Source organism: Helicoverpa armigera, chromosome 15 (assembly GCF_030705265.1).
Source record: "Helicoverpa armigera isolate CAAS_96S chromosome 15, ASM3070526v1, whole genome shotgun sequence".
Taxonomy (NCBI): Eukaryota; Metazoa; Arthropoda; class Insecta; order Lepidoptera; family Noctuidae; genus Helicoverpa; species Helicoverpa armigera.
The window spans coordinates 11262485-11287906 of NC_087134.1; the positions used below are offsets into that span (position 1 = coordinate 11262485).

The 25422-nt window shown below is 36.4% G+C and overlaps 1 protein-coding gene across 1 annotated transcript; it reads right to left on the bottom strand.

Annotated features, from left to right (window-relative positions):
* Positions 1-7325: 7325 nt before the first annotated feature.
* On the bottom strand, positions 7326-12718 carry LOC135117906 (uncharacterized). The gene is made up of 4 exons (XM_064038341.1): positions 12521-12718; positions 11185-11372; positions 10784-10897; positions 7326-7599 (listed from the first exon to the last, which is right to left on the bottom strand). Exons 1-4 carry the CDS (start codon positions 12633-12635, stop codon positions 7465-7467), a joined length of 552 nt encoding a protein of 183 aa, XP_063894411.1. The 5' UTR covers positions 12636-12718; the 3' UTR covers positions 7326-7464.
* Positions 12719-25422: the final 12704 nt, after the last annotated feature.

Below are 25422 nucleotides of genomic sequence, written 5' to 3' on the forward strand. Positions count from 1 at the left end.
CGTGCGGAACCCGCATGCGCGCGTTTGAATGACAGTTTGGGTCATTATGGCGCGAACAGCGGCGGTGAGTAAGGCCAGGTAGATTTGTCTATTATCAGGAACTTGATGGACTGCGATAAAACCTTTTTTTGCATTGTTTCCCAACCGTGAAGTTCGAGAAGCGTGGGGTATTGTAAACCCGTTTTTTTTATTCCCACGATCCTGATTTTTTGTGGAACTGTTTATTTTAATAGGTATGCGGATTCTCACAAAATTAAAGTTTTTATTTATTAGAAGTAGCCATATCAATTTACAGGCGCATATTTTGCTAATGTGGACCCACATATTGACTCAACTTTTTGGAAACGCTTATCTCGATCTATTTTTATTGGACTTTTTAAGCAGAATTGTAAAAATCCGCCTATTAATTAAGCCCATTGAAATAACATTAGCTGAGATCATTAATAACTTATCGATATCATCTCCAAGGAATAGGAACGATTCGAGACTTGAATCTTCTTTGAAGAATTCTAAGAAAAGGTGCAAAAAGGACATGGAACAAGTCATAAACACAACGAAATCAAATCAAGGAATTCATAACTATTTCGCCCTTCATACTTTCATCGACACCCGTACCTGAACAAACTCCTTCTTCCAAAAACAAGTTTTGTTAACAAGCAACACTGTCGCGTGCAAGACTTTGCCATTTACATTTTAATCTCAGTGTTGCCAAGTGAAAGTAGTTGCGCAAGGACATTGATCGCGGGTACCGCTCAATGATTCATCGAATACAATGAACTGGCCGAGCTGTGTCTAGAAATGGAGGTAGCTTAGACTAAGACAAACAATGGCTTTATGATTGCTTAAGATTTTTATAGCAATACTTAGCAGGCAAATAGGTACTTGAAACTAAGAAGGCTATAGATTTCAATATCTACTTTTGATTGGATGCGGAAGGCAGTTCGATCGGGACGCGGGTGGCACTGATGATGATGGCAAGAGGCATTTTATTTAAAAATAACAATTTGGTACAAGGCTCCGATTAGATTCTGGGGAATTTAAAGGGTAAACATATAGGTACAGTAACCTGGGAATCGAACTATACTCCATTCAAAATAACATTAGAAATTTAAGTAAACCTTTTTTACTGTTTGTTCAACCGATTTTGACTTCTATTGCGTTAGTAGTATGATTAATGGCGGCTGCAGTAAATACTTGGTATTGTAACCACTATTTTGCTTTCAATTCCGTTCTTTTGTCTACGGAATAGAAGTCAAAATCGGTTGACCAAACAGTAAAAAAGGTTTACTTAAATTTCTAATGTTATTTTGAATGGAGTATAATTATATCTAAGGCTTACTTCACGCAAATGCTATGACCAGGATAGGGCATGATAGGAACCCATGAAACTTCGATCATGGTCAGAAATCCAAAGTTCCTGCAAGTCTAGTGGGAGGGATTTTATTATATTCTTATGAAAAGTCAGAAGCCAAGTGTGTGGTTCCAAATAGTTGATCCTATAGATAAACTGATAAGAGACAAGACCACCACAGATCGGCATTTCAAAATCAAAGCGTATTGAAATGTATCTGATCGCAATAGGTACTTCGAAACCGGTTCCTCAAGCACGCAGAGATATATTGCGGAATAGCTTCGATCCAAAATTAACATACGTCCTTCTTAGAACAGGCATTATCAATGAGTGAGTCAACTTGCACTCAACTGTTTTCCTACGAATTCTAAACCTAAATTATAAAGATGTTATAAATCGGAAGAGTTAGTTTGTTTTTTTATAGCTTAACCAGTACTAGATGATAGGTGTTGCCGGGAAGTTTGTTGAGCCACTTCTTCCCGGTAATAACATATAAGAAGTGGTGAAGGGTGGTCGTGTTTGGGTCGTCTCATGTAATTCTCACGTTGAAAAAGTGTTGATTTTCATAGGTCTCTCAGGACATACCTAGGTGAATCCGGGAGATATAGCTGTATATATAAATTATACTTCGATGTTACATCCTCTAGATTTAACTTTACCATGTAGTCCGTTTTTCGACATACTGCATCGTCACACTGTTTAGACCTAGAAAATAATTTAAAAAGTATAGAAACGATTATTCATTCAGCGTCGTCACCCGCTCGGTCCGGTCGGATCTGTCACTTCACTATTCATTCGTTTTCGTGTGCCATCGTCAACGTGCTCCATTATCTTTTCAGGTTATTTGAAATATTCCTGAATTAATAATATGGGAAAAGGATCAATGAAGATCCCATGGAATAAAGGAATGGAATGGATCACTTATCAAGGAATTGGAATGAATATCAAAGTAAATACTGATCAATACGTGATGTTATCCTGACAATTGTACTTTTGTTCCCTAAAAGTGGTAATACATGATATTATCCCGGAACAAATATTTACTTTCTTGGTGTGGTGGTACGTGATGCCATCCTGAAAGTAATACGTCATTGTTTGACCTACAGATCGGTACAGACGATCGGAAACACCGTCTTCGTACTCTTCCGATGAACATGATGCTGGAGAACGATATTATAACCAGTCAGACGAAGAAAATGCTCACCCTTCTCGCTGCCAAGAACAGCTGTCTGATGGAGACTGCATACTATGTGACTCCGATGAATACTTGGATAATCCACAAAGCAAAAAATTGGCGTCGACAGTCCAAGTAGCCAGCCCCGCGGCGAACCCGCCGCCAGCCGCTTCCCCGAAGCAGGGTCTTCCAGTGGACCCGGGTGTCTCACAGACATTGACTACAACTGGCATTTCGGTCGAAGAGGTTACGCCGACCAACACGGAAGTTCCACAGGAAATTCTGAATATTCTGGGCGAAGCTAAGAAAATCGAGCAACAACTTGGCGAAAAGATACCCGCAGAGATCTCTGAACGTTGGGGTAAAATACTACTAGATGGTTTAGCCAAAGAGCAGAAGGACTCCCTGATAGAGAAGATGCTCATACCCGAGAACTTTCTCTTAGCCAAAGCACCGAAACTAAATCCCGAAGTAGCCGCAGTTTTATCAGATGCGGCAAAAAATCGTGATAAACGATTGGAGAAATCTCAAAACCAATTAGGTTGTGGGCTGGCTGGCTTGGTAAATATTACTAATCACCTGATCAAAGAAGATATGGATAAGTTCGATATAATCAAACGTATTTCAGAAGTTAGCCAATTACTCTTAGACTTACACTATGAAGAAACCATAAATAGACGAAAACTTATCATACCCTTGCTAGACAAAAAGTTTTGGAATACAATACAAGGTGTAAAACGAGAAACCTACCTTTTTGGTGATAAACTTGGCGAAAATATCAAAAACACTAAGGATATTGAAAAATCAAGCCAACATATTAAAAAAGCAACACCTGCGCAACAACCATTCCAGAGAAGAACTACTTCATTGGGAAACGCGCGGGTCCTCCTCGCCAGCAGCAGAGTCAAGCAAGCCGACGACGTCAGCGACGAACCGCTTCCAGCCACCGCCTGCCGCAACGAGGAGGACGCAGCAACCACGCGCCGTCCGGCTCCCTCCAGCAGGCATCACGATCGGAGACACAAATAGGGTACTTCATGCTGGTCGTATTCGTTACTTCCTTCATAATTGGTCACTAATTACCGAGGACCCTATTATTCTATCTTACATAAAGGATATAAAATACCATTTGTATGTACGGTTTTCAAACTAAAGAACTGCCTAACCCGCTTACTGCGAGCTTGAAATGGAACTTGCTATTCAAAAGCTGAAAAGCTTAGGTGCTATATCACAATGCGATGAACAATCTGGCCAATTTATTTCTCCTGTCTTCTTAACACCTAAAAGTACAGGAGGCTGCTATACTTAATCTTAAAAATTAAATCAATTTATAAGTACCACCATTTTAAAATGGAAGATATTCGTACTGCCGTAAAATTAGTCTCAAAAGGTCTTACATGGCAAACATTGACCTCAAAGAAGCTTATTTTCTAGTGCCTGTACATCAGCAATATAAAAATACCTTAGGTTCAGGAATAATAATATTTTATATCAATTCAATTGCCTACCTTACGGTTTGTGTTCAGCGCCTTACATTTTTACAAAACTCATGAAACCAGTGTTAACATTTTTAAGAAAACAAGGTCATGTGCTCGTGTCATATCTTGATGACATTCTTTGCATAGCTGATGATTATCAATCGTGTCTAAATACTGTACATAAAGTGATCCAAACACTAGAAAGCTTAGGCTTCATAATAAACTTTGATAAAAGTAATATTGTTCCATGTCAAACTTGTAAGTTTCTAGGCTTCGAAATAAACTCTCCAACTATGTCACTACAACTACCTACACAAAAAAATAATAAGATTATAGAACTTGTTAAGAAAATACAAAAATCGTCCCAAGTTTCGATTCGTGTTTTCGCTCAATTCATAGGTACATTAACCGCGGCTTGTCCCGCCGTCGCATTACAGCTGGGTCTATACAAAACATTTTGAACGCGAAAAATTTTGGCCTTACAAGAATTTAGCGAAAATTATGATGCAAAAATGTATTTAAAAAACTATTTACAAGATGATTTATACTGGTGGTCTAACTTGGCAATTAGAGCTAAAAACAGTATTGACAAACATAATTACCACTTAGAAATTTACACTGACTCCTCACTTACCGGATGGGGAGCAGCTTGCAATGGTGAGATAACTAGAGGTCAGTGGTCAGCAGATGAGGCAAAGAATCACATAAATTATTTGGAATTACTAGCGGCATTTTTGGCTTAAAATCATTCTGTAAAATTATAATAATGTAAACGTTTTACTTCATGTATAGATAATACCACTGCCATTGCCTACATAAATAAAATGGGGAATACAATTCCTCATCTCAATCGTATTACAAGACAAATCTGGCAGTATTGTGAACAACACAATATTTTCATATTCGCTTCTTTATATTAAATCTTCGGAAAACATTGATGCTGACCAAGCCTCTAGACATAGCAATGTAGACACGGAATGGGAAATTAATTCGAGCTCTTTTCAGCAAATTATAAGCACTTTGGCCAACCACAAGTAGATCTATTCGCTTCGCGTCTTAACCATAAATGTGAACGATACATATCTTGGAAGCGAGATCCGGACGCGTATGACATCGACGCGTTCACTATTAACTGGAATAAATTTTTTTTCTACGCCTTCCCTCCTTTTGCTTTAATTTTGAAATGTCTTAGAAAAATAATAGATGATGAAGCTGAAGGAATAATTTTGTACCATATTGGCCGGGACAACCCTGGTTCCCGTTGTTTATTTCCCTATTAAAATCTGAAGTAAAGTACTTTACACCTAATAAAAATCTTCTCCTGTCACCTTCCAGGGAACGTCACCCATTGTGGAGCAGCCTTACCCTGGCGTGCGGAATATTATCCGGCAAGCGTACTTAAATAATACCATTGGAAATGACACAGTAGATATAATGCTAAACTCTTTATCAAACAACACAATCTCGCAGTACAATGTCGCATTAAAACAATGGTTTCGTTTCTGTCAAATTAATAGAATCGATTTGTATAATGTATCCACTCCACTTATATTAAAATTTCTCACAGAACAATTTCACAGAGGTGCTAGCTATAACACATTAAATTCTTATCGTTCCGCACTTACACTAATCCTGGGTAAAACTTGCTGCAGTGACGAGAATATTACTAGATTTCTAAAAGGGGTGTTTAGAATCAAACCTTGTTTTCCTAAACACAACACAATCTGGGACCCTAACTTGGTATTAAACCACTTAACAACCTTGTTTCCAAACACGTCCTTACGGTTAGATAAGATAACTAAAAAGCTTGCAACTCTTCTCGCGTTGTCCACGGGACAACGTGTGCAGACGTTGTCTTTAATTAATGAAAAGGACATAGCTATCAATGAGACTCATATATGCATTGAAATCAATAACATTATAAAAACTTCCGCACCTAATCGAAAGAATCCGAAGCTGATTATACCTTTTTTCAGAGAAAAAGAACCAATTTGCCCAGCTTCAACCTTGTGTTCATATATAGAATTTACAAAACAATACAGACAGCTTTCTGATACAGAGAAGTTATTCCTAACCACTAAAAAACCATATCACAATGCTAGCTCGCAAAGCATAAGTCGCTGGATCAAAGAAATGTTACGTGAGAGTGGTGTGGACGTAAATATATTCACGGCCCACAGCACTCGTCACGCGTCAACCTCTGCCGCGAGCAGGTCTGGTGTTTCTATTGATGTTATCAAACAAACTGCAGGTTGGGCAGGCAACTCACTTTGCTTTGCAAAATTTTACAATCGTCCCTTAATTAACGATGATACTAACTTTTATTTTGCTGAGGCTATTATTAATAACAAGAATTGATTTGTTACTTTATGATTTGTTTACAATTATGATATTAACTACTAGAAACTGTAATTAATGTTTGTATAAATCAAACTGTTGAAATTAGGTAATAAACCTTTTGATTGTTAAATATACTTAATTGTGATGATAAATAAGTAATCTTTTATTCTGCTATCAACGCTAAACATCTACATGGTAAAGTTAAATCTAGAGGATGTAACATCGAAGTATAATTTATGGTTAAAAGAACTTACCTTAAGTGAATTTCAACCAAAATTATACGAGATGTTATCCAAGATTTAACTTCCTCCCTGACAAGTTAATAGTTAAAATAAGATAACCCCAAATACAGAATAAAAGATACCTATATAATGCCTGTTATTGCAGATATGCTCTAAAACGAATGAATAGTGAAGTGACAGATCGACCGACCGGACCGAGCGGGTGAACGACGACTGAATGAATAATCGTTTCTATACTTTTTAAATTATTTTCTAGGTCTAAACAGTGTGACGATGCAGTATGTCGAAAAACGGACTACATGGTAAAGTTAAATCTCTTCGGATGTAACATCTCGTATAATTTTGGTTGAAATTCACTTAAGGTAAGTTCTTTTAACCATAAAATGTATCCGTCGTTGTGTGGTTCAACAGAAATTCTCTCACGACTTTGGTAACTACAAATTCTTTTGGTTTTGTTGATACCATCTGCATAATATTAGGTAACATAATGTGGTCATCCATTTTGTGGAAACCTTTATTTATTGTTTTAACATTTTGATTGTTATCTACTTTAATTTATTGTTAAAATTTAAGAAGATGGAATTCAAACACGTTTTTAAAAAGCTATCTGATATATTTCTGATACTCCACCCAATTTTACATGGAACACAACAAGACTAAAAAGACTGGATCAATTAAGTCCAAAGGTAAATTAATGCAAATGATGCGAATGATGATCTAGATAACATTCTTGGAAAGGCTTGACTAATAGACCAAAATGGAAACGCTAAACTTCCTTTATCGATTATTCCAGTTCTTCAACTTGATCATATAGAATTGTAGAAAAGCTTCTCTAAAAGAAATAACCTACAGCGAAAAACGCTAAAATTAAGAAAACCATTAGAATATTCGAATAGCTTCAATCCTCTGGAACAGTTTGATCTTCATCTTGATCATGGCCAGGATCCAGTCGGCGGAGAGTGCTACGTACCGCATGTCGTGTTCCGTGTAGTGGCCTTCAACCCTGAAGTACATCTGGAGGAAGAAAAAGTGTTTCAGTAAAATAATAATAATGGCGTCCAAGGTCAATTACGGCCAAGGCGGCTGTTCTCATATAAGGAGATCAGCCAACTACGCAGGACATAATTTATTGCACATGCATTTGTGCACACGCAGGCGCACCTACTATTCACTTGACTCTTATAGCCCGATAGGACGGTAATCCGACACTTTAAACATGATTAAATACATTTAATAAGATAAATATATAAACAAATACATTAAGAACTTTATATGGGGATTAATAAGGGAGAAGGTGAGTAGGTTATACACCCGCGTCATTTCATGTGGTCATATACCACAGACTACCCACTAGGTACTTGCACCTAGTTACCCATTCAATGCAAGTTGAACACACATCCAATGCGTCACTTTTATACGTCAATGCACCGATTGAGGTTCCATTGTTATGTCACAGTACTCCTGAATAGTATTTACAGCAATATGTTATTACTTTATACAATACTTAATTTCCCCTTTTGAAGTTACTGTTTTGTGCCTCTGTCAAGGTTTTCGATTACCATGAAAATAATTATGCAACCACAACGGTATAGGCAAACATTGAATCATAAAATGTAGTAGCTACTCAAGTGTTCGACTTATTATTGCTTAGATGTAGGATGTTGTTCTCAAATCGTCCAGGGTCTTTAAAACTTTCTTAAGTTCATGATCTATCTCTTAAACTTATCAACGTCGACATTAGCGTCAAATGTGAACAATTTGTCTAAATCACGGTACGTAATCAATAAGACAAACTAATATTTCTAATAGCATTGTTATCAGAATAAATAGTTGCTAATGCCTGCTTAATTAAATGGATTTAACCAATAGGCTTTTCCCCATTGCGTAGAACTAAAAAGCAATTAGGAAACTACTTAATAATATGCGCAGCGATTACCCATCATTCATCATTTTCCGAGCCTTTTTCCCAACTATGTTGGGGTCGGCTTCCAGTCTAACCGGATGTAGCTGAGTACCAGTGCTTTACAAGGAGCTACTGCCCTATCTGACCCCCTCAATCCATTTACCCGGGCAACCCAATACCCGTGGTTACACTGGTGTCAGACTTACTGGCTTCTGACTACCCGTAACGACTGCGTAGCTATAACCCATGCACCCATGTTACAAGAGGCTAATAAGTATCTACATAATTTCAATCAGATGGGAATGTTTTAGTGAGTTAGTTTCTTTCTCTGAAACTTGAACTCCTGATTGCATTATGCTTGATACACAAAACATTGTGAAAGACAAGCTATTTCACTGATCTCCCTGGAGAACTTTCCGCAATCGTGTAAAACTAGCCTTTCTGTGTAAGCATTTAAATCGGTTTAATACTTTTCATCAAAAAGTTTTGGTATTTCACCGAATTGTGCTCCTTCTCTGCTATCTTATCCTATTACAGCCGTTCCCAATATCCGTTGATTTGAAAATAGCACTATACAGGTAAAATTGCATTATAGTAAGATAAATTGAATATTGGGAACGACTCTTCGTAAATGAATCCAAGCCAACAACGGTGCCTACCACGTACTTATTACCTAAAATGTAAGCATTAATTTAGTAGTAGGTAACCCCAGTAACCACATAACTTATTATCATGACACTTGTCACGTAGGATTATACTATTTCTTAATGACTCTAACGGCTTTAGGCAAAGCCAATTAGGTAGGTAACAGCATGACGTTTTATAACACACAATGTTATTATTTTTCCAACTATTTAGGTAAGAGAAAACTTGTAATGACGTGTGTAACTGTTTAATTATATTTGATTTACATCACATTACCAACGTCAACCGTCATTAAATCCTATCTTATAGTTGGTGATAGTGACAGTACCAAAGTTGGATACAAATGTTAAACAAAACTAATTTGTTAAACAATAATGGTGTTGCCATGACTATACAAACCACAATACATATTTATCTATGCATTGTTATAGGTAGGTACTTTATAAATCAAAGGACAATGCCTAAAAACGTCCCCACCCACCAACAGACTTGAAAGTAGTGTCATTGGATGCGCCTCATTTAATAGATCATTTCTTATTATGGAGACATATTCCAAAAGTATGGGGTTTAGGAACTACAAGACAGTTTAGTGTCCTTAATAATGAATTAACTTCAAGTTTGTTAACCAATTACTCGGAGTTGGGTGGACCGATTTTGATGTTTTTATTTTTATTTTAAAGAATCTATCTCAAAGTTAATCTAATTTAATTTTCATCAAGATCTTTTGAGCAGTCTTTAAGTTATCATCGGTTAAAATAATCGGTTTGAAGAGACAGTGTAGTTCTTCGTAAGGACACATTAACCACCTCCAACAGAGTTCAACTAAGTGTCATTGGATGCGCCTCATCCGCCAAAAAGATCCCGATGAAAATTATATCGGACTAACGTTGAGACACGTTCTTTGCATTAAAACAGAAATAATCAAAATCGGTCGACGCAACTCCGAGTAATTGGTTAACAAACTTGAAGTTAATTGATTATTAAGGATACTAAAATGTCGTGTATTTCCAAAACCCCATACATTTGCAGTAAATCGTTTTGATAATCATGAACTATCGAAAGATGCGCTTCCGATGACACTAGTTTCAAGTCTGTTGGTGGGTGGGGACAGGGTCCATACAAAATCTGGCATTGTCCTTTACCTAAATAAAATATGGTTTACCTATTGGTACCAATTTATTACTTTCACTACAACTTATTGACCATTTAAGGGCAGTAAATATTAAACAAATAAAATTACCCTTTAATCAGCAGTTACGTATTTACTACTAAATGCACCTTGTCAAGTTCGTTACCATAACAGGTATACCGACCGCGAATGAATGTACGTATCTTCCAGACTTAAAAAAACTTGTACTTACATAAAGTTATTTTTTCAGAATAGTTTTCAAAATTACCGTATGAGACTTTGCTAGGGTTTCTGGTTTAAGAAATATCAGATTTATCTTCAATTTAAACATAACACAAAAGAAGATAAAACTACCAAAAATAACTTTAGACAATTTCTTATCAAATCGCGTGTTCCATTTTTTCTGGCCTTATGAAAAGATATACATATCATAATTACTTCCGTTGATTGTTTGCCTTAAAGCATTGATAGGTTAACATTTTAATTGATACCTTATCGTCTTTATCTGAGGGTATACTTACCAATGGCACGCCTCGCTCGTCTGGGGGCTCGATATGCTTATCTTCCAGTCTGAAGAATACAGAAACTTGGGCCTGAGGTATCGGGTAAGCTACCGTCGGCTGGCTGAAGATTGCCTGGAGGACAAACCAGAAAATCCAAAATCGTAAGTCGTCAAAAAATAAAAATAATTTGTTCAAAAATGGCTGCCAAAACAACACTTTTACAACGTCAAAAAATTACAAAAGATAGCCCCCAAAACGCACGTGAACCTGATGGATAGTTTGTTAAATACGTTTATACACACTCTAGCTCCCTTCACTACTTCCTATGTGTTTTTGGTGAGAAGAAAAAGAAGCGCAACAAACTCCCCAGTAACACGTCTTTTAGGTATTCGTAAAAAAAACCTGATTCAGTAACTTGCCTCAAAATAATAGTACTGAGACACTTCATCCTTAGAGCCTCCCATATACCTGACGATGTACATAAACGTCTCGCCAAGCTTCCATTTCTTCTCAATCGCATAGTTGATAAACTTCTCACTGGTGATCGCGAAAGGCGGCCCAATGGGCTTCATGGAAAGCTTGACATTGCAGGCGAAGTCACGGCTGTCTGGAAATGTGTTAAAAATTATAATGAAGATAGGGTCGACTTTACAATAGCAACAAGTAAAGAGAGTGAATTAGGAGTGAATGCCAAAGAAGTAACATTGATGAAAGACGTTCTAATGCTCATCATAGATGGTTATCTCGCACTGATAGGTTTTTGCTCAAGGCACAACAAATTAATGCTGATGACGTTCGATCGGACGATGATTCAGATAATTTTGAAATAATAATATGTACACGATAATGCGATAACGTGAGAATCTAAGAATCAGCTGCAATGCGGCAGTTTCCAAAGTTATGAATGTTTGACAGATCTGTTCAACAAATCTGGGGTCCAAAAACCTACTGCATCTTTTGAGCTCTCAGGTGACTTTTGTTTGAAGAACTGCAAAACCCTGAAAACATCAACTTACTTGCATGATATAGCTTGTGCAATATCTACAGGGCCCCAACTATTGCTTCTGTTACCACCATCAATTTGCAAAAAGTTTCTCAGCAGTAAAGTCTATTTGAACATGTATACATTGTGACTCGTAACTGAAATTAAATAAGACATTTTGCAGACTGCGAACTGTAAGTTGATTCAGTACGGGATATCAGATGAAATAATACATACGTAAGTACCATGCCTTTAGGTTCGGCTGTGGGCACATTATTCGGTACTGTCATACAACCGAAGCTTGCGAAAGAAGGTTTTATATCCCAAGACTTAGGGGACGTGAATTCCATAGTTTGGGAGCAACCGTCCCCAGCCTGAAACCGCTGAGATTTTTAACTAACAAATTACCAGACTTGAGGATCGAACTTGGAAAATACTCAAGAATTCCTGTTTCAAAAAATTAACAACCTAGACCCATAGAATTCAAATCTGAATTATTCTACTATGAGAATATTGAATGCCTTAATATAGTTCAATAGCCGGAAATCACAGACTAAGAAAAGTAGTTACAACTATTCCATTTCGAACAACATTAAGTTGCAACACTAAATTGCAGCCTACACCTAAACAGGGAACTCAATCGAACGCCTTTCCCAGTGCGAGAAGACCATAAATGACATAACATAATACCGTGGGACGTTTTTCATCAGGGTAGCAACGTAAGCGCCTGTTTAAGAACTGCTGCCTCGCCCGGAGCACGCGGTGGTACTCACTCGCAAGCTGCTTCAAAGTCTGTCGGACCCCTAACTTCTCCTTCGCGCGGTTGATCACAGATACAACTGTGTCTATAGCCTGCTCCTCATAAGACTTTATTTCGGGAATATTCATGTTGGGGCTTTCAGATCTTTTTCGGTTAAAATTATTTTTGTTTGTGACAAACGGGTTTGGTTACGTCATGTCATTGTGACAGCTTTTTTGTTTTTCTTTGTTTCTTTTTTATAAGGCTTGTTTAATGTTTTGGAAATTTTAAAAAGGTTTTGTCCAAAATTGGAGCGTTGGCTAGTTTTACCTTTGCCAATTATTTTAATGGGTTATGCAATTTGCTTCCTCGATTTATTATATTTTGACTTATAATTCAACTGAATCTGCATTGATTCATTCATTGTTTCAGAATTGGTTGGCAAATGATTTTTCTAACATGGGCTTGCGGAAATAGTTCATGTGCTGTAATAAATGCTGTTTCAAAGGAAAAAACTTGCCATCGCTCTCGTCACAACGTGGCTTCATTACCTACTTTGTTTTACGTTACAATTTCAACCGTTTCTGGATTATTTCCGCGGCTATTAGTTTTATACATACGTCAATAACTAACATTATTAACGTTATTATATTTTACGTCCCATCATACGCTAAAGTTTCCTGTTATGGTTAATGTAGGCAGTTTCCGTGGTTGTGGGATTTTTTATGCAAATTACACTAAGAAAGTAATAATAAGTATACATGTGGATCGTCACGTGCGAAATACTATTGTTTTTGAAACTGAATGTAATGCTTATGAAGTGAGAAGAAAGGGAATAAGGATAATTACAAAAGGTATAAAAAAGATTAGTAGGGTTATTACTATGTGATTCCTAACATCCAACTTTAGCATAAAGGTGATGGTTTGTGCCGCAGTGAAATTATTTACCTCGCAAATCCTGTAGAAGGGTGGCGGGATGATATAAACTGTTATGAATATTTCACACAAAAACTATTGAAATTATGTAACCAGATAAAGCTTGAAAAGTTAGCTTAACGGAATTTTCCTATTTGTTTGTAAAAAGAGACTACCTCTATAAGTTCTCTCTGTATGCTTCTCTTTGCTATTCTAAGCGTTCTTACACTCATACTCATATTTCGGAAAACCGTATTTGTTGCCTTGACTCTTCATGCCTCTTCCAATGAAACAATGTTTAGATCATGTACTAAAACATTATCAAAACCCAACAGCTGTTTGATATAAACACCTGACTTGATAAGGATATCGACTGAGCAGGTGCATAATATTAAAATACCTACGTTATCATGATCATTTGAATGAATATCACTTAACTTTGTCGCGTGATTATCACTTTGTTAGAAGTCATTGATATTTTTTTGTTATAACAATTGATGCAAATCATTAATTAGGCGTGAACGTATTTTTGCTGTTTTCTACATGAGCCTAGATAAGATTGGTGTTATTGATCACAAAGCTTTGGGTAATTAGGTCCGTAAAGGTGCACTCAGTGCCATCAGTATAGGAGGTATGGGATTAAAAGAAATAATGTACTAATTTGATATTGAAATATTTATTCTATACTTTAAATGGTACTTGGAAGCAATACGTCCGTCTAACAAGATCCCGTGACGCAGTGTGTGTAGAGTTAAATAAACAGTAGGTTGTTCAGATAGAACAAAGAACAATGTTATCGAAAGTTAGGGGTATTAGTTTTTGCTTTATATAATCCAACACGCCCCCTCAAAAGTTAATCCCTAACTTTTAGTCATTCGTTAGTTTACTATACAGTATCTAGTCTACAATTCAACATTACAAAGTGAATACCAACTTATAAATACGACGTAACATATTATACTTCCAAGTAAGGTCTGGGACAACTGTACAATAATGGTCCAACATTTGCTGCACAGGATCAGGGAAAACCCAGAAAAACCTGATCAGACCATTTCATAATGAAATTGTACTTAAATTAAAACTTATTCTATACCCAATCCTTTTCTCAGTCTTATAAAAGACACGACTGGTAAGGTTTTGTCAACAAGTCTGCCAACTGGTTACCTGTGGAAATATAATTTAATTTTATTACATTTTTCTCAACTTGTTCTCTAGAGAAATGATATTTTATATCTATGTGTTTGGACCTTTTATGACTTGTTGGATTATTAGCTATGCTAATACATCCGTTATTATCTTCATATAAAATAATGGGCTTATTAATTTTTAAGTTTATGCTTTCTGCCAGAGACTTAAGCCATAATGCTTCTTTAACAGCTTCATATAAAGCCATATATTCGGATTCAGTAGACGAGACCGCTACTGATGTTTGTCTCTTTGTACACCATGTAATTGTATTTTGATCAAATAATTTAAACACATATCCAGTAGTGCTTTTCCTATCATTACAATCGTACACCCCAATCTGAGTCGACATATCCACTTAGGATGTTATTGTAATTATTTCTTGTATGTTAACTTCAAATCAATTGTGCCTTTGATATATCTTAAAACTCGCTTTAAGCATAACCACAATTCTTTATTGTTCTTATTTGTGTACCGACTTAAAATATTTACGCATGTACTTAAGTCCGGACGCGTACAAAGCATAATGTACATTAAACAACCGATCAGGTGACGGCATGGTGCGTCACACTTCTTATCAGCGTTAAGAGCTTCATAGTTTAATTTAAGCTCCATCGGTGTGTTTATAGGATTGCAATCACTCATATTAAATTTATTCAAAACGGTTTTAATGTAAGCACTTTGGTCTAAAGTAATTTTATCATGGTGTCTCTCTATTTTAATGCCCAAAAATAATTTGATATCGTGTAAGTCGGTCATTTCGAATTTAGTCATTAAATATGCTTTGAAATTATTCATTGTTTGCAAATCTGCACATGCTATAACTAAATCATCGACGTACAAGATTACGTAAATATTTTTAGAAATGTCTCCTTTACCTTTCATATATATACACCTATCTACTGGGGAGTTCTGAAAACCTATTTCTTTGAGACATTGTTCAAATGTTTCGTACCAACATCTAGCTGATTGTTTTAAGCCATAAAGAGCTTTGTTTAATTTGCATACGTAATTATCTTTACATTTTACACCTTCAGGAACTTTCATGTAGATTTCTTCCTTTAGTGTACCATTTAGAAATGCTGTTTTACATCCATATGATGAATCAGTAAATTATATTGATTTGCGTAGCTAATTAAGAATCTAAAGCTTGCTATTCTAGCAACTGGTGCAAATGTTTCATTATAATCACTAAGATATTCTTGACTGAAACCTCTAGCGACAAGACGTGCCTTATATCTTGAAGGTTGACCTGAAACGTCATTTTAATAGTGAATATCCATTTACAGTCTACAATATTTTTATTTAATGGTTTTGGTACTAATGTCCATGTATTATTTTTCTTAAGAGAATTGAGTTCTTCTCTGACTGCTTTTTCCCACTGATTCCTATCGTTCAGAGATTTAATTTCATTTAATGATTTTGGTATATTACTTGTGATGGATAACGCACTATAGACATCATAGTCATTTTCATTATATGATTTACGCGAACATGTTTTCAGTCTTTCACTTCTTCGTAAATTTAAAATTCATCAGGTTTATCCTGATTTTTGTGTTTCAAACTACTCTCAGATTCATTTTCAGGTTCATTCGGTATTTCATGACTACCGATTTTTCGAATTTTACTTGTACTGCATTCATCAGATTGAGAGCTATCTGATTTAGGGCCAGAACTATGAGACTTATAAGACACTGATTTTGTTACGGAGTCATTATCAGTTTCGTCTTGGGAATATGTATTATTACTCCGTTCAGGTCGTAATGAAGGCCTAGATTCGATAAAATTAGTCTCATCAATTACAACGTCCCTTACAGTTTCATATTTTTCGAATTCTGTATTCCAAACTTTATAACCATTGGGTTCATAACCTACCAGTATTCCTTTCCACGACCTATTGTCAAATTTGTTTTACTGGTTTTATTATGAACATATACAGTTGAACCGAAAACTCTGAGATTTTTAACGCTTGGTTTCCTATCATGCCACATCTCGTATGGTGTCTTTGATTGACTTAAAGCTTTCGTAGGCGTAATATTTATTAAATAAACTGCAGTTAAAACTGCATTTCCCCAAAACGTTTTGATGCTTTAGTGCCATTTAACATAGCACGAGCTTTTTCTGTTATTGTGCGAACCATACGTTCTGCAACACCATTTAACTGTGGGGTCCTAGGAACTGTTAAATGATAGCTTATGCCTCTTTTCTACAGTAGTTTTTCATTTCGGTGGATAAGTATTCACCACCGTTATCACTATAAAGATTTACTACTTTGAAATTGAATTTAGCCTCACTTTTAGCGACATAGTCTTTAAAAGCTGTAAACACTTCTGATTTGTAAGTTAACATATACACCACACAATAATGTGTGTATTCATCAACAAATAAAACAAAATAATTTCTGTTATCTATTGTTGGAGGTGTTATAGGACCACAAACATCTGAATGCACAATAAACAGAGGGCGTTTAATGTAACTTTTGTCTTTAACTTTATTAAAGGCAGGCGAGTCTGCTTCCCATTTATGCATGCTTCACACAACTTATCATTTGGAGTTACGGTATTTATTTCATCTAAGTCATCAATCATATTATGACATTTTAACTGCAGGAATTTAGTTTTACTTATATGTCCTAGGCGTTGATGCCATAATTCATATTTATTTTCATTAACATAACATGCTTGGGAAGCGGATTCCCCTTTTATTACTGGTATTTTAAACTCTAGAACTATAAGATTATTCAATGTCTTACCTTTCATGATGATTTTACCTTCCTTTGTAATTTGTGTGCCTTTGTCATCAAATATTATGGTGAATCCTGCTTGCTGCATCTTTGATACCGATATTAAATTATATGGTACTTCGGCACAGAACAATACATTTGTAAGTATTCCTTGCACTCCTGTTTGACTGATAAGATTTATGTTTCCCTTTTAGTTGCTGAAATAAATGTATTGTTTTTAGCTACTGAAATTTTAAAGGAGGATTTAAACATTCAAACGATGTGAAGAGATCATCTCTATTTGTGATGTGATCAGACGCTCCTGAATCTAATAGAATTTAATTGTCGAGTGGTCTTTTTCATAATGGTATGCGCTTGTCATGAACGCAAATCCTGAAAAAGAAGAATTCGAGGTCGTTCCCTCTTGCAGGGCAATAGTTTGACTTGTCTTGTCCTTTCTGGGGCATTGTTTTGTATATTTGTCTGTCTTTTGAAATAGAAACAATCCTGTTTCTTGTGTCCTTTGCGTCCACAGTAATGACATTTCACAAATTTTTGTTTGTTTGTTTTCTTGAATGTTGTATTCTTCAAATAGTTTTGTTTTGTGCGATTGTATCTGTTTTTATTATATTTTTCTTCAACATGGAGTATCTTTAAACTGGTATCACGACTCTCGTTTTTTAATTTTACTTCGTGATCTAATAGTCTAGTTTTACAAAACCGAGAGTGATATTTTCTTCAGATAGTGTCTCAATTGCAGTGATAACGCCATCATATGTATTCGGGAGAGTAAGTAATAAATGAGCTACTTTGTCCGTTTCCCTCTAATTTAGCTCCAGCAGCTGATAATTCTGTCAGCAGATCGTCAAATGTTGAGAAGTGTTTGATCAAGGGTATATCGGCTTTTAATTTTAATCCCAATAATTGTTTTCTCAGCGCTAATTGAGTTGCTACACTTTTCCTTTCATAGATCGCGTCAAAATGTTTAAAAACTGCTTGAGCAGTCCCATTTTCATTAATATAATTAAGATATGAGTCCGCCAAATATTCGACTATAATACTTTTGGCTGCCTTATTATTCTTTTCCCACTCAGCGGATCGCGTTCCAGGAATTTCTTCGTCAATAACACTGAGCAAGTTTAACTCTGAAAGCAGTGTACGAATTCTAAATTTCCATACACTGTACTTTTCTCCATTAAAAGGCTTAATGTTTCTTTTCACTTTTTCCATTGTCACAACTTTATTTTTATTTACAACTATGCACTTTACTGTCACTACGCACTACTGAATGTTCTCACTACTAAATGTCCTTTTTCGCACTGGGCCCATAACCTATAGGAGGTATGGGATTAAAAGAAATAATGTACTAATTTGATATTGAAATATTTATTCTATACTTTAAATGGTACTTGGAAGCAATACGTCCGTCTAACAAGATCCCGTGACGCAGTGTGTGTAGAGTTAAATAAACAGTAGGTTGTTCAGATAGAACAAAGAACAATGTTATCGAAAGTTAGGGGTATTAGTTTTTGCTTTATATAATCCAACAATCAGTTCATGTAGGTCGTCGTTAGACCTTCTTATAAAGGCAACTTTATCATAAAGAGCATCGAACTGCTTCCATACGAAAGTTGTGTTATAATTTGAACTAGTCGTTATACTTCTTTCTCTTCCATATTCTACATATGTGATCTGCGAACATCCCACAAGTAACATCCTTTTAGCCATATCGGCTTTCACACGATCCATCCATCGTTTACTTGGCCGTCCCCTTAATCTGCACCAACATTTTTATTACTAGAACTGGGCTCCACCGTACCTACAGTCTTTTGCCCAAGACAGTTGTCCCAAAACAATTTTTTGAATAAAATTGATCGATGGCTGACATTATAATCACCATGATATTAATAAGGCACATCTCACGTGACAATTCACTCTCAAGTACCTCTAACTTATCTGAGTGCCTAGTGCGAGTTTTGCAAGTTAATTTTTTCGATGCGAAGATTGTCATACCATTGAATCACGTAGCACTTATCATAAAATTGTTTATTTAATAAAGTCTGTCATCGGTACTTGGTCCTATAAAACTCCAGCTCACTTTTGCGAGTGTAAGCATTATTAACAGGCAAAATGAATGAACATGTAATATCTAAATCATGTGACGTAGCATACGACTCTTTATTTCAATAGACTTATAATTGCGTATCGAGTTGCGAACACACACAAAACTCGGAATCAGCACTCTGACTGCGAGATTACAAACGTGTTCCCGACCATAAAATATTAAGCTACCTCGGTAGTTTGCTCCCGCGATTTTAGTCACAGGACATACATCAGTCACCTATATAGAAAGCAGCCTTTAGTCTCTAATTGACCATCTACTGGTGGGAAACAAGATGGTTTCCGTCGCCTTTCTTAGTCATTGGTGTCCAGGCTATACTAAGAAAGTACTTACAAATATGTCACATAGAAACTACAGTCATTTTACCCAACCTCATTCATCTCCATACATTCATCACATTTGAATCTTCATTCCCATCATTCATGGTTACTACAACACCAACCACGCTACAACCATCTTTCCTAGAAGCCATTTAAGTATAAATTCTACCTCGAACGCCTTACTGTGACTCAACGGACGCAGGCGCCGATTTTACTACATACATACGTATATATATTTTATATGTAGGTATATGCGTCATCGCGAAAGTAAATACCGCGTGAGTCATTGCAATGACTTCTTAAGAATGCTGGCTGTATTCGCAAATGTTAGCCTTTGAGTACTTGGTGCGAAGTTATATCTTTGTAAGTACATTTTCTCTTTTTTAGGATTCTGCAGAATGAAGATTTACTTGTTGGTTCTTCAGAATCGTAATTTACTGTAAACTTGCTTTGGATCTTGTAAAATAAAAATTCCTTCCTGTTTCTGAAGACTCGTTGAATTGCGTTAAAATGATGGGTCCTGGCTGTAACTGGATCTTCTTTGACAGTCGATACAGGTCAACCAAACTTACCAAAGGTAAGGTATTTGTTTGCCAGAGTAACTGGGTTGAAGAGTTCTTATAGGCAATCGCTCGATTATACACTGGTACTTACCTGCATCCAGTTAGTCTGCATGCCGACCCCAACAACCACAGTTGGGAAAGGTTAATGCAGTTGATAATTTTAGTTCAGAACCATACAATTTAGTTCTTCAAACACGTTCCTGGCAGCAATTTTTTATTTGTAAGTACATAACAACTGAAAGATACGGTGCTGCTATGAGACATTTTTATCGGACGTTCCTGTATTTACTCTTACGTGAGTACTTTACTGAAGTACTCAAAGATTATGGAAAATATGAGTAATAGTACTTACTCTCGTATCGCAATATTCAGTCAAATCATAATGATTGGCTGTTTATTTTTTGTGTTGTAAGACATCACTGTTATGTTCTGATTTGAAAGATTACCAGAAAACAAATATTGTTCTACCAGCTTCTGCCAGCGGTTTCACCCGCGTCCCGTGGGAACTTCTTCACAAACCCGGAAAAAGTAGCCTTTCTTGATAAATGGGCTATCTAACGCTGAAAGATTTTTTCAAATTGGACCTGTAGTTCCTGACATTATCGTGTTCAAGCAAACAAACTCACTCTTCAGCTTTATAATATTAGTATAGATGTATCCTTTACCTATGTATGTATTGACTAACTAGCTGTTGCCCGCGACTTCGTCTGCGTGGGCAATTTGGGATTGTCAAAATACTACTTATGCCGTAGCGTAGGTGTATTCTTTTACATATCAATATAATTAGGATTACCACTTAGCAGCAGCATGGGTTGATCAATCAAGATGGTGTCGACGATGTGTGACTATTTATCTAAACAAAAGAAGTAAAGTTTGTGACGTTGAGGAAATCTCTGGATCTAGTCAACCGATTTGGAAAATTATTACGTAATTCTCACATGAAACAAAGGTCTGACAAAGTTGTCATTTGTACATTTTCTGCAGCAGCTGCGACAAATCAGGAGCCAGAAAGTCTGTCAAACAGTTTTACTTACCATGGATAACGCGGTGTCTAGTTCACTGGGTTGAAGAGATCAGATAGGCACTCCAAGTAAACATTGGTACTCAAAAAGATTCGGTTTGACTGGAAGCCAACACCCACACAATTGAGGAATAGCTGGGTGGATGATGACTGAGTCATCAGGCAAGCGCATAGTTTCACTACTTGTATTTCGGGGATTTTCTGTGCATTCACTCACTATGTTATGTTGGAATTCCACCGAAATGTTTGCATTAGTTCACGATCAGGTAAAGTATACGTAGATACGAGAGAGTAAGTCCAATTCGTGTGTTGGCACTTGAAGCCTGCAGTTCTTCCAAGATTTTCAAAATGTACGCTCGCAATTTGTCATTTCTTGCTGGAGCCAGCAGATCAGAAGAAACATGAACAAGTGCTGTGTATACTGTGCGTCACAACTGCACAACGGTAAAATTTCGTCTTTATAAATAGTACAAACGTTCGCTCTCTTGCGGAGGACGTTTAAATACCATAGGTATTATGTGTCACACGTAGGGAAACAGGACAACAGTATATTATCATCGAACCACTTTCAAAGATCTGATGAGCGAACAGACCAGAACTGACTTGATCGCCTCGAGAAAATCAGAGCTCTATGAAGCGATCATTCGCTTTGGTGCCTACTGTTATTGTGGTTTCTGAAAATGTATTCAATTAACCAACGATGAATATAATTCTTAGCCGGCCAACTCTTTTGACTTCTCGAAAATCATAACGTTGGTTTTTGTGCAATGCACAAACGGAAATTCGATATATTACACATTCGATATTCACACTTCTACAGAATTGATATTAAAAGGTTTGACAACGGCTACAGTAGCGTAGTTAAACTAACTGAAACAATTTTAGTGATCCTTCAATAAAGTTAGAGAAGCGGGTGTGCATGATGAACATTAAGAGTTGGTAAATACGTGATGAAGATGGCCTAATTCATTACTATTCTAATTTGTTCATGTACCACAAAACTCAAGTTAAGGTGGAGAAAAGGATTACCAAGCTCCCAAAGGCCTGGGCATTTGCAACACGTTGCATGGCATCCTGGAAAGTTACGTAATTCTCAGCCATCAGTTTGAGCAGCGTGAGGGAGTGTCAGGCTTTGGCCCTAGTGGGGGTCACAGGGGTTTGCTTAATCTCCTTGAGGGGCGCGTGAAATAACGGGTCTCCCAGAAGCCGGAAGGTCGATTACCCACTCAAAACTAATCGCTCACGCCTACGGTGGCCGAGAGTCGTCTCTCGACATCCGGCTTTCGTGGTGTCTTACCGCAGTGGCTGGGATGAGAGTTGGGAATTTTCAGTCGCTCCGCCGCCTCATTCTTTGTCATCCCATTTCTTCTCGCTCCAGATCATGGTTTAAACCGGGCCGGGTGCGATAGGTCGCACAGTCCGCACAGTGGTGACACCCGGGCGCCACCTCCATGAGATCAGAGTTGGGAATGTATGTTTGCAAAAACTAATAGAACATTTAGCGAAAACACGTTTGATAGTAATTCTGTCTTTGTAACTGAATAATATAAATGATATAAACGTAGCTATATAAAAGGTGTTTTTTTAGACTCAGTCCGTGGGTCTGACTGTGACTGTTCGTAATTGTGAACGGTGTATTTGTGATATAATTCTTAGCTCGATGATTTGTGATCAGAAGTTGAAAGCAAGTATGTCTCTGGCCTGCAACGCGTAATTTGTACGTTTTCAGAACGAACGAACTCTTGTCTTCTGTTGACATCTTGTTGACGTATTGTGACAGGTAGTTATTCCCATTGATGTTAATTTTAGAAGTGACACAATGTTTTCGGTCGTATTTTGCCTACATTCTTCATTACTCAAAAAGTAGGTATATTAATAAGGACCTTCTATTTATATTTATGTAGGTGAATTCAAAATAATGTAATATATTAAAACCAGGAACTTATTTTTAAGGATGTTTGAATATTAATTACAATGTTTTTTTTTATAATAATAAAATCTTAGACTCGCAATGCACTTTCAGTGTTATGCATGTTTGTTATTAGATGAAATGAATGGATATTCATGTTTATGAGAGGTATAGCTTATATTATGTCAGAACAACATATGTAGACTTTTTAAGAATGTGGGGAAGTTCATAATTTCTTCGGGACGTGGGTGCCGTTCCCATGGGAACTACTGCCCGCACCGGGATAAAATATACCCTATGTTACTCGCAGATAATGTAGCTTTCCAATGGTGAAAGAATTATAAAAATGTCCCTGATGATGCGCTGATATTTCTTGTAGTGTTTTTACAGTAGCGAAATACACACGTTGTCATATAATTTTTTCTTGAAAGTAAGAACATACCATGACAAAGTGAAGTATGTTTTCATTGATATTTTACCTACTACCAGTTTTATGGCACATCTGTTTCTGCATGATTTTCTTCATCTATAATTTTAGGATATCATTTCTTTTAATTCAGTTTTTTGCTCAAGTTACTTATAAAAGCGTTATTTCCTATGTAAAGATTGATAATAGGCCGATAAACCTACAAAGTTCAACGTTCAAATATGTGTCATTATTGCACCCGCTGTTGCAGAAACGTTAACAGAAATTATCGTTCATTGCTCATCCCCCGTAGGTGATAGCGTGATAATATATATCCTATATGTTGAACCGGCTCCTAGGTAATATTCATGCAAAATTTGATTTAAATCTATGCAGTACTTTTCGAGTTCAGTGAGACCAAACATACAGACAAACAGACAAACAGACATACAGACAAACAGACAAAAATTCTAAAAACTATATATTTGGGTTCAGAATCGATAATAGATCACCCCCCAAGTATTCTTTTAAAAAAATATTCAATGTACAGTTTTGACTTTCCTATCATTTTATTATATGTATAGATTGATCGTCACATGAAATTTAACTTTACTTTCTTAATTCACAAGCAAACCTTTGAACTTATGAAGCGTAAATCACAATGATTCACATTTCTGAAAATATTGACATAAATTCTGCGTATGTAAATATACATTATTAAATAGCATTGTTATTGTGCACATTAATTGTCATTTATCTTGCTTAGTTATTTACTTATTATATGAGTCAGACATAGCTTATTCAACGCTTACCATAACTTTGTACCTAACACTTGTATAAATGTAGTCTTTAAGCTTGTCTTTAAGTGCCTATATAGACGTCTGCCGGGGCTGCGGGATTGTTCAAAATACACAGTTACCGCGGTCCTGGTGCATAAAAGGCCTGTGACGGATCACGACGGTTTTTAGTCAGTAAGAGTCTGACACTCCCTCACCGCTGCTGACCCACAGCGGGAGGGGTCATTTGATGATTTTTGACGTCGTTAAAAAAAAAAGTGCCTAAATAGACAAAAAAAGGGGCATGGCTAAAGTGATTCCAAAACTTGTCCAATCAAGAATGTTGAAGAAACTCTGCAAGGGTCAAAAAGTAAGCAAAATTTCAATGCTCGAATTGAAATTCATAAAAAAATCTTCAATCCGATATTTTTTAATGTGAGTACTTACACCTATCTAACGACATTTTTATGTCAGTAGTTACTAAGTATATTAGACACAAATGGGGAAGGAAAATATCTTGAGGGAACTTGGACTTTAATTCTGAAATAGACAATCCGCCTTATGTCAAATATATGGATGGGTAAGTTTCTCTCAAAAAATTTAATATATTAATACAACCCTATTATCTTCATACTTATCTTAAAACAAAGATGCATTAAGTATAATTCTACAGTCTTGCGTAATCGCACATCAACTGCAAGAATGTTTACGTTGCACGGAATTCATGTGTCTTTGCTTGCAAATGCGCGGAAACGTCATGCGCGAATGCTTAACGCGTGAATTGAGATGCGCGAAACATGTGTAAGTAATCGGTTTATTTTCTTTATTATTCATCTCTAAAGCCTTTTACCCAACTATGATGGGGTCGGCTTTTAGTTTTACCACATGCCACATGCCTGCCTATCTGACTTATTAAACCCAGTTATCCAAGGCAGTCCACACCCCTTGGTAAGGCTGGTTGTCGTACAGACTTTCTGGCTTCAGACTACCCATAACA

Bases quoted from the DNA above. Each gene is read 5' to 3' on its own strand.
- LOC135117906 (XM_064038341.1), bottom strand. From the start codon at position 12,635: ATGAATATTCCCGAAATAAAGTCTTATGAGGAGCAGGCTATAGACACA. The intron at 10,898-11,184 runs GCAAGTTACTGA...TTTGTCCTCCAG, and splicing joins CTCAGTACTATTATTTTGAG to GCAATCTTCAGCCAGCCGAC. The intron at 7,600-10,783 runs GTAAGTATACCC...TTCTTCCTCCAG, and splicing joins ACGAGCGAGGCGTGCCATTG to ATGTACTTCAGGGTTGAAGG.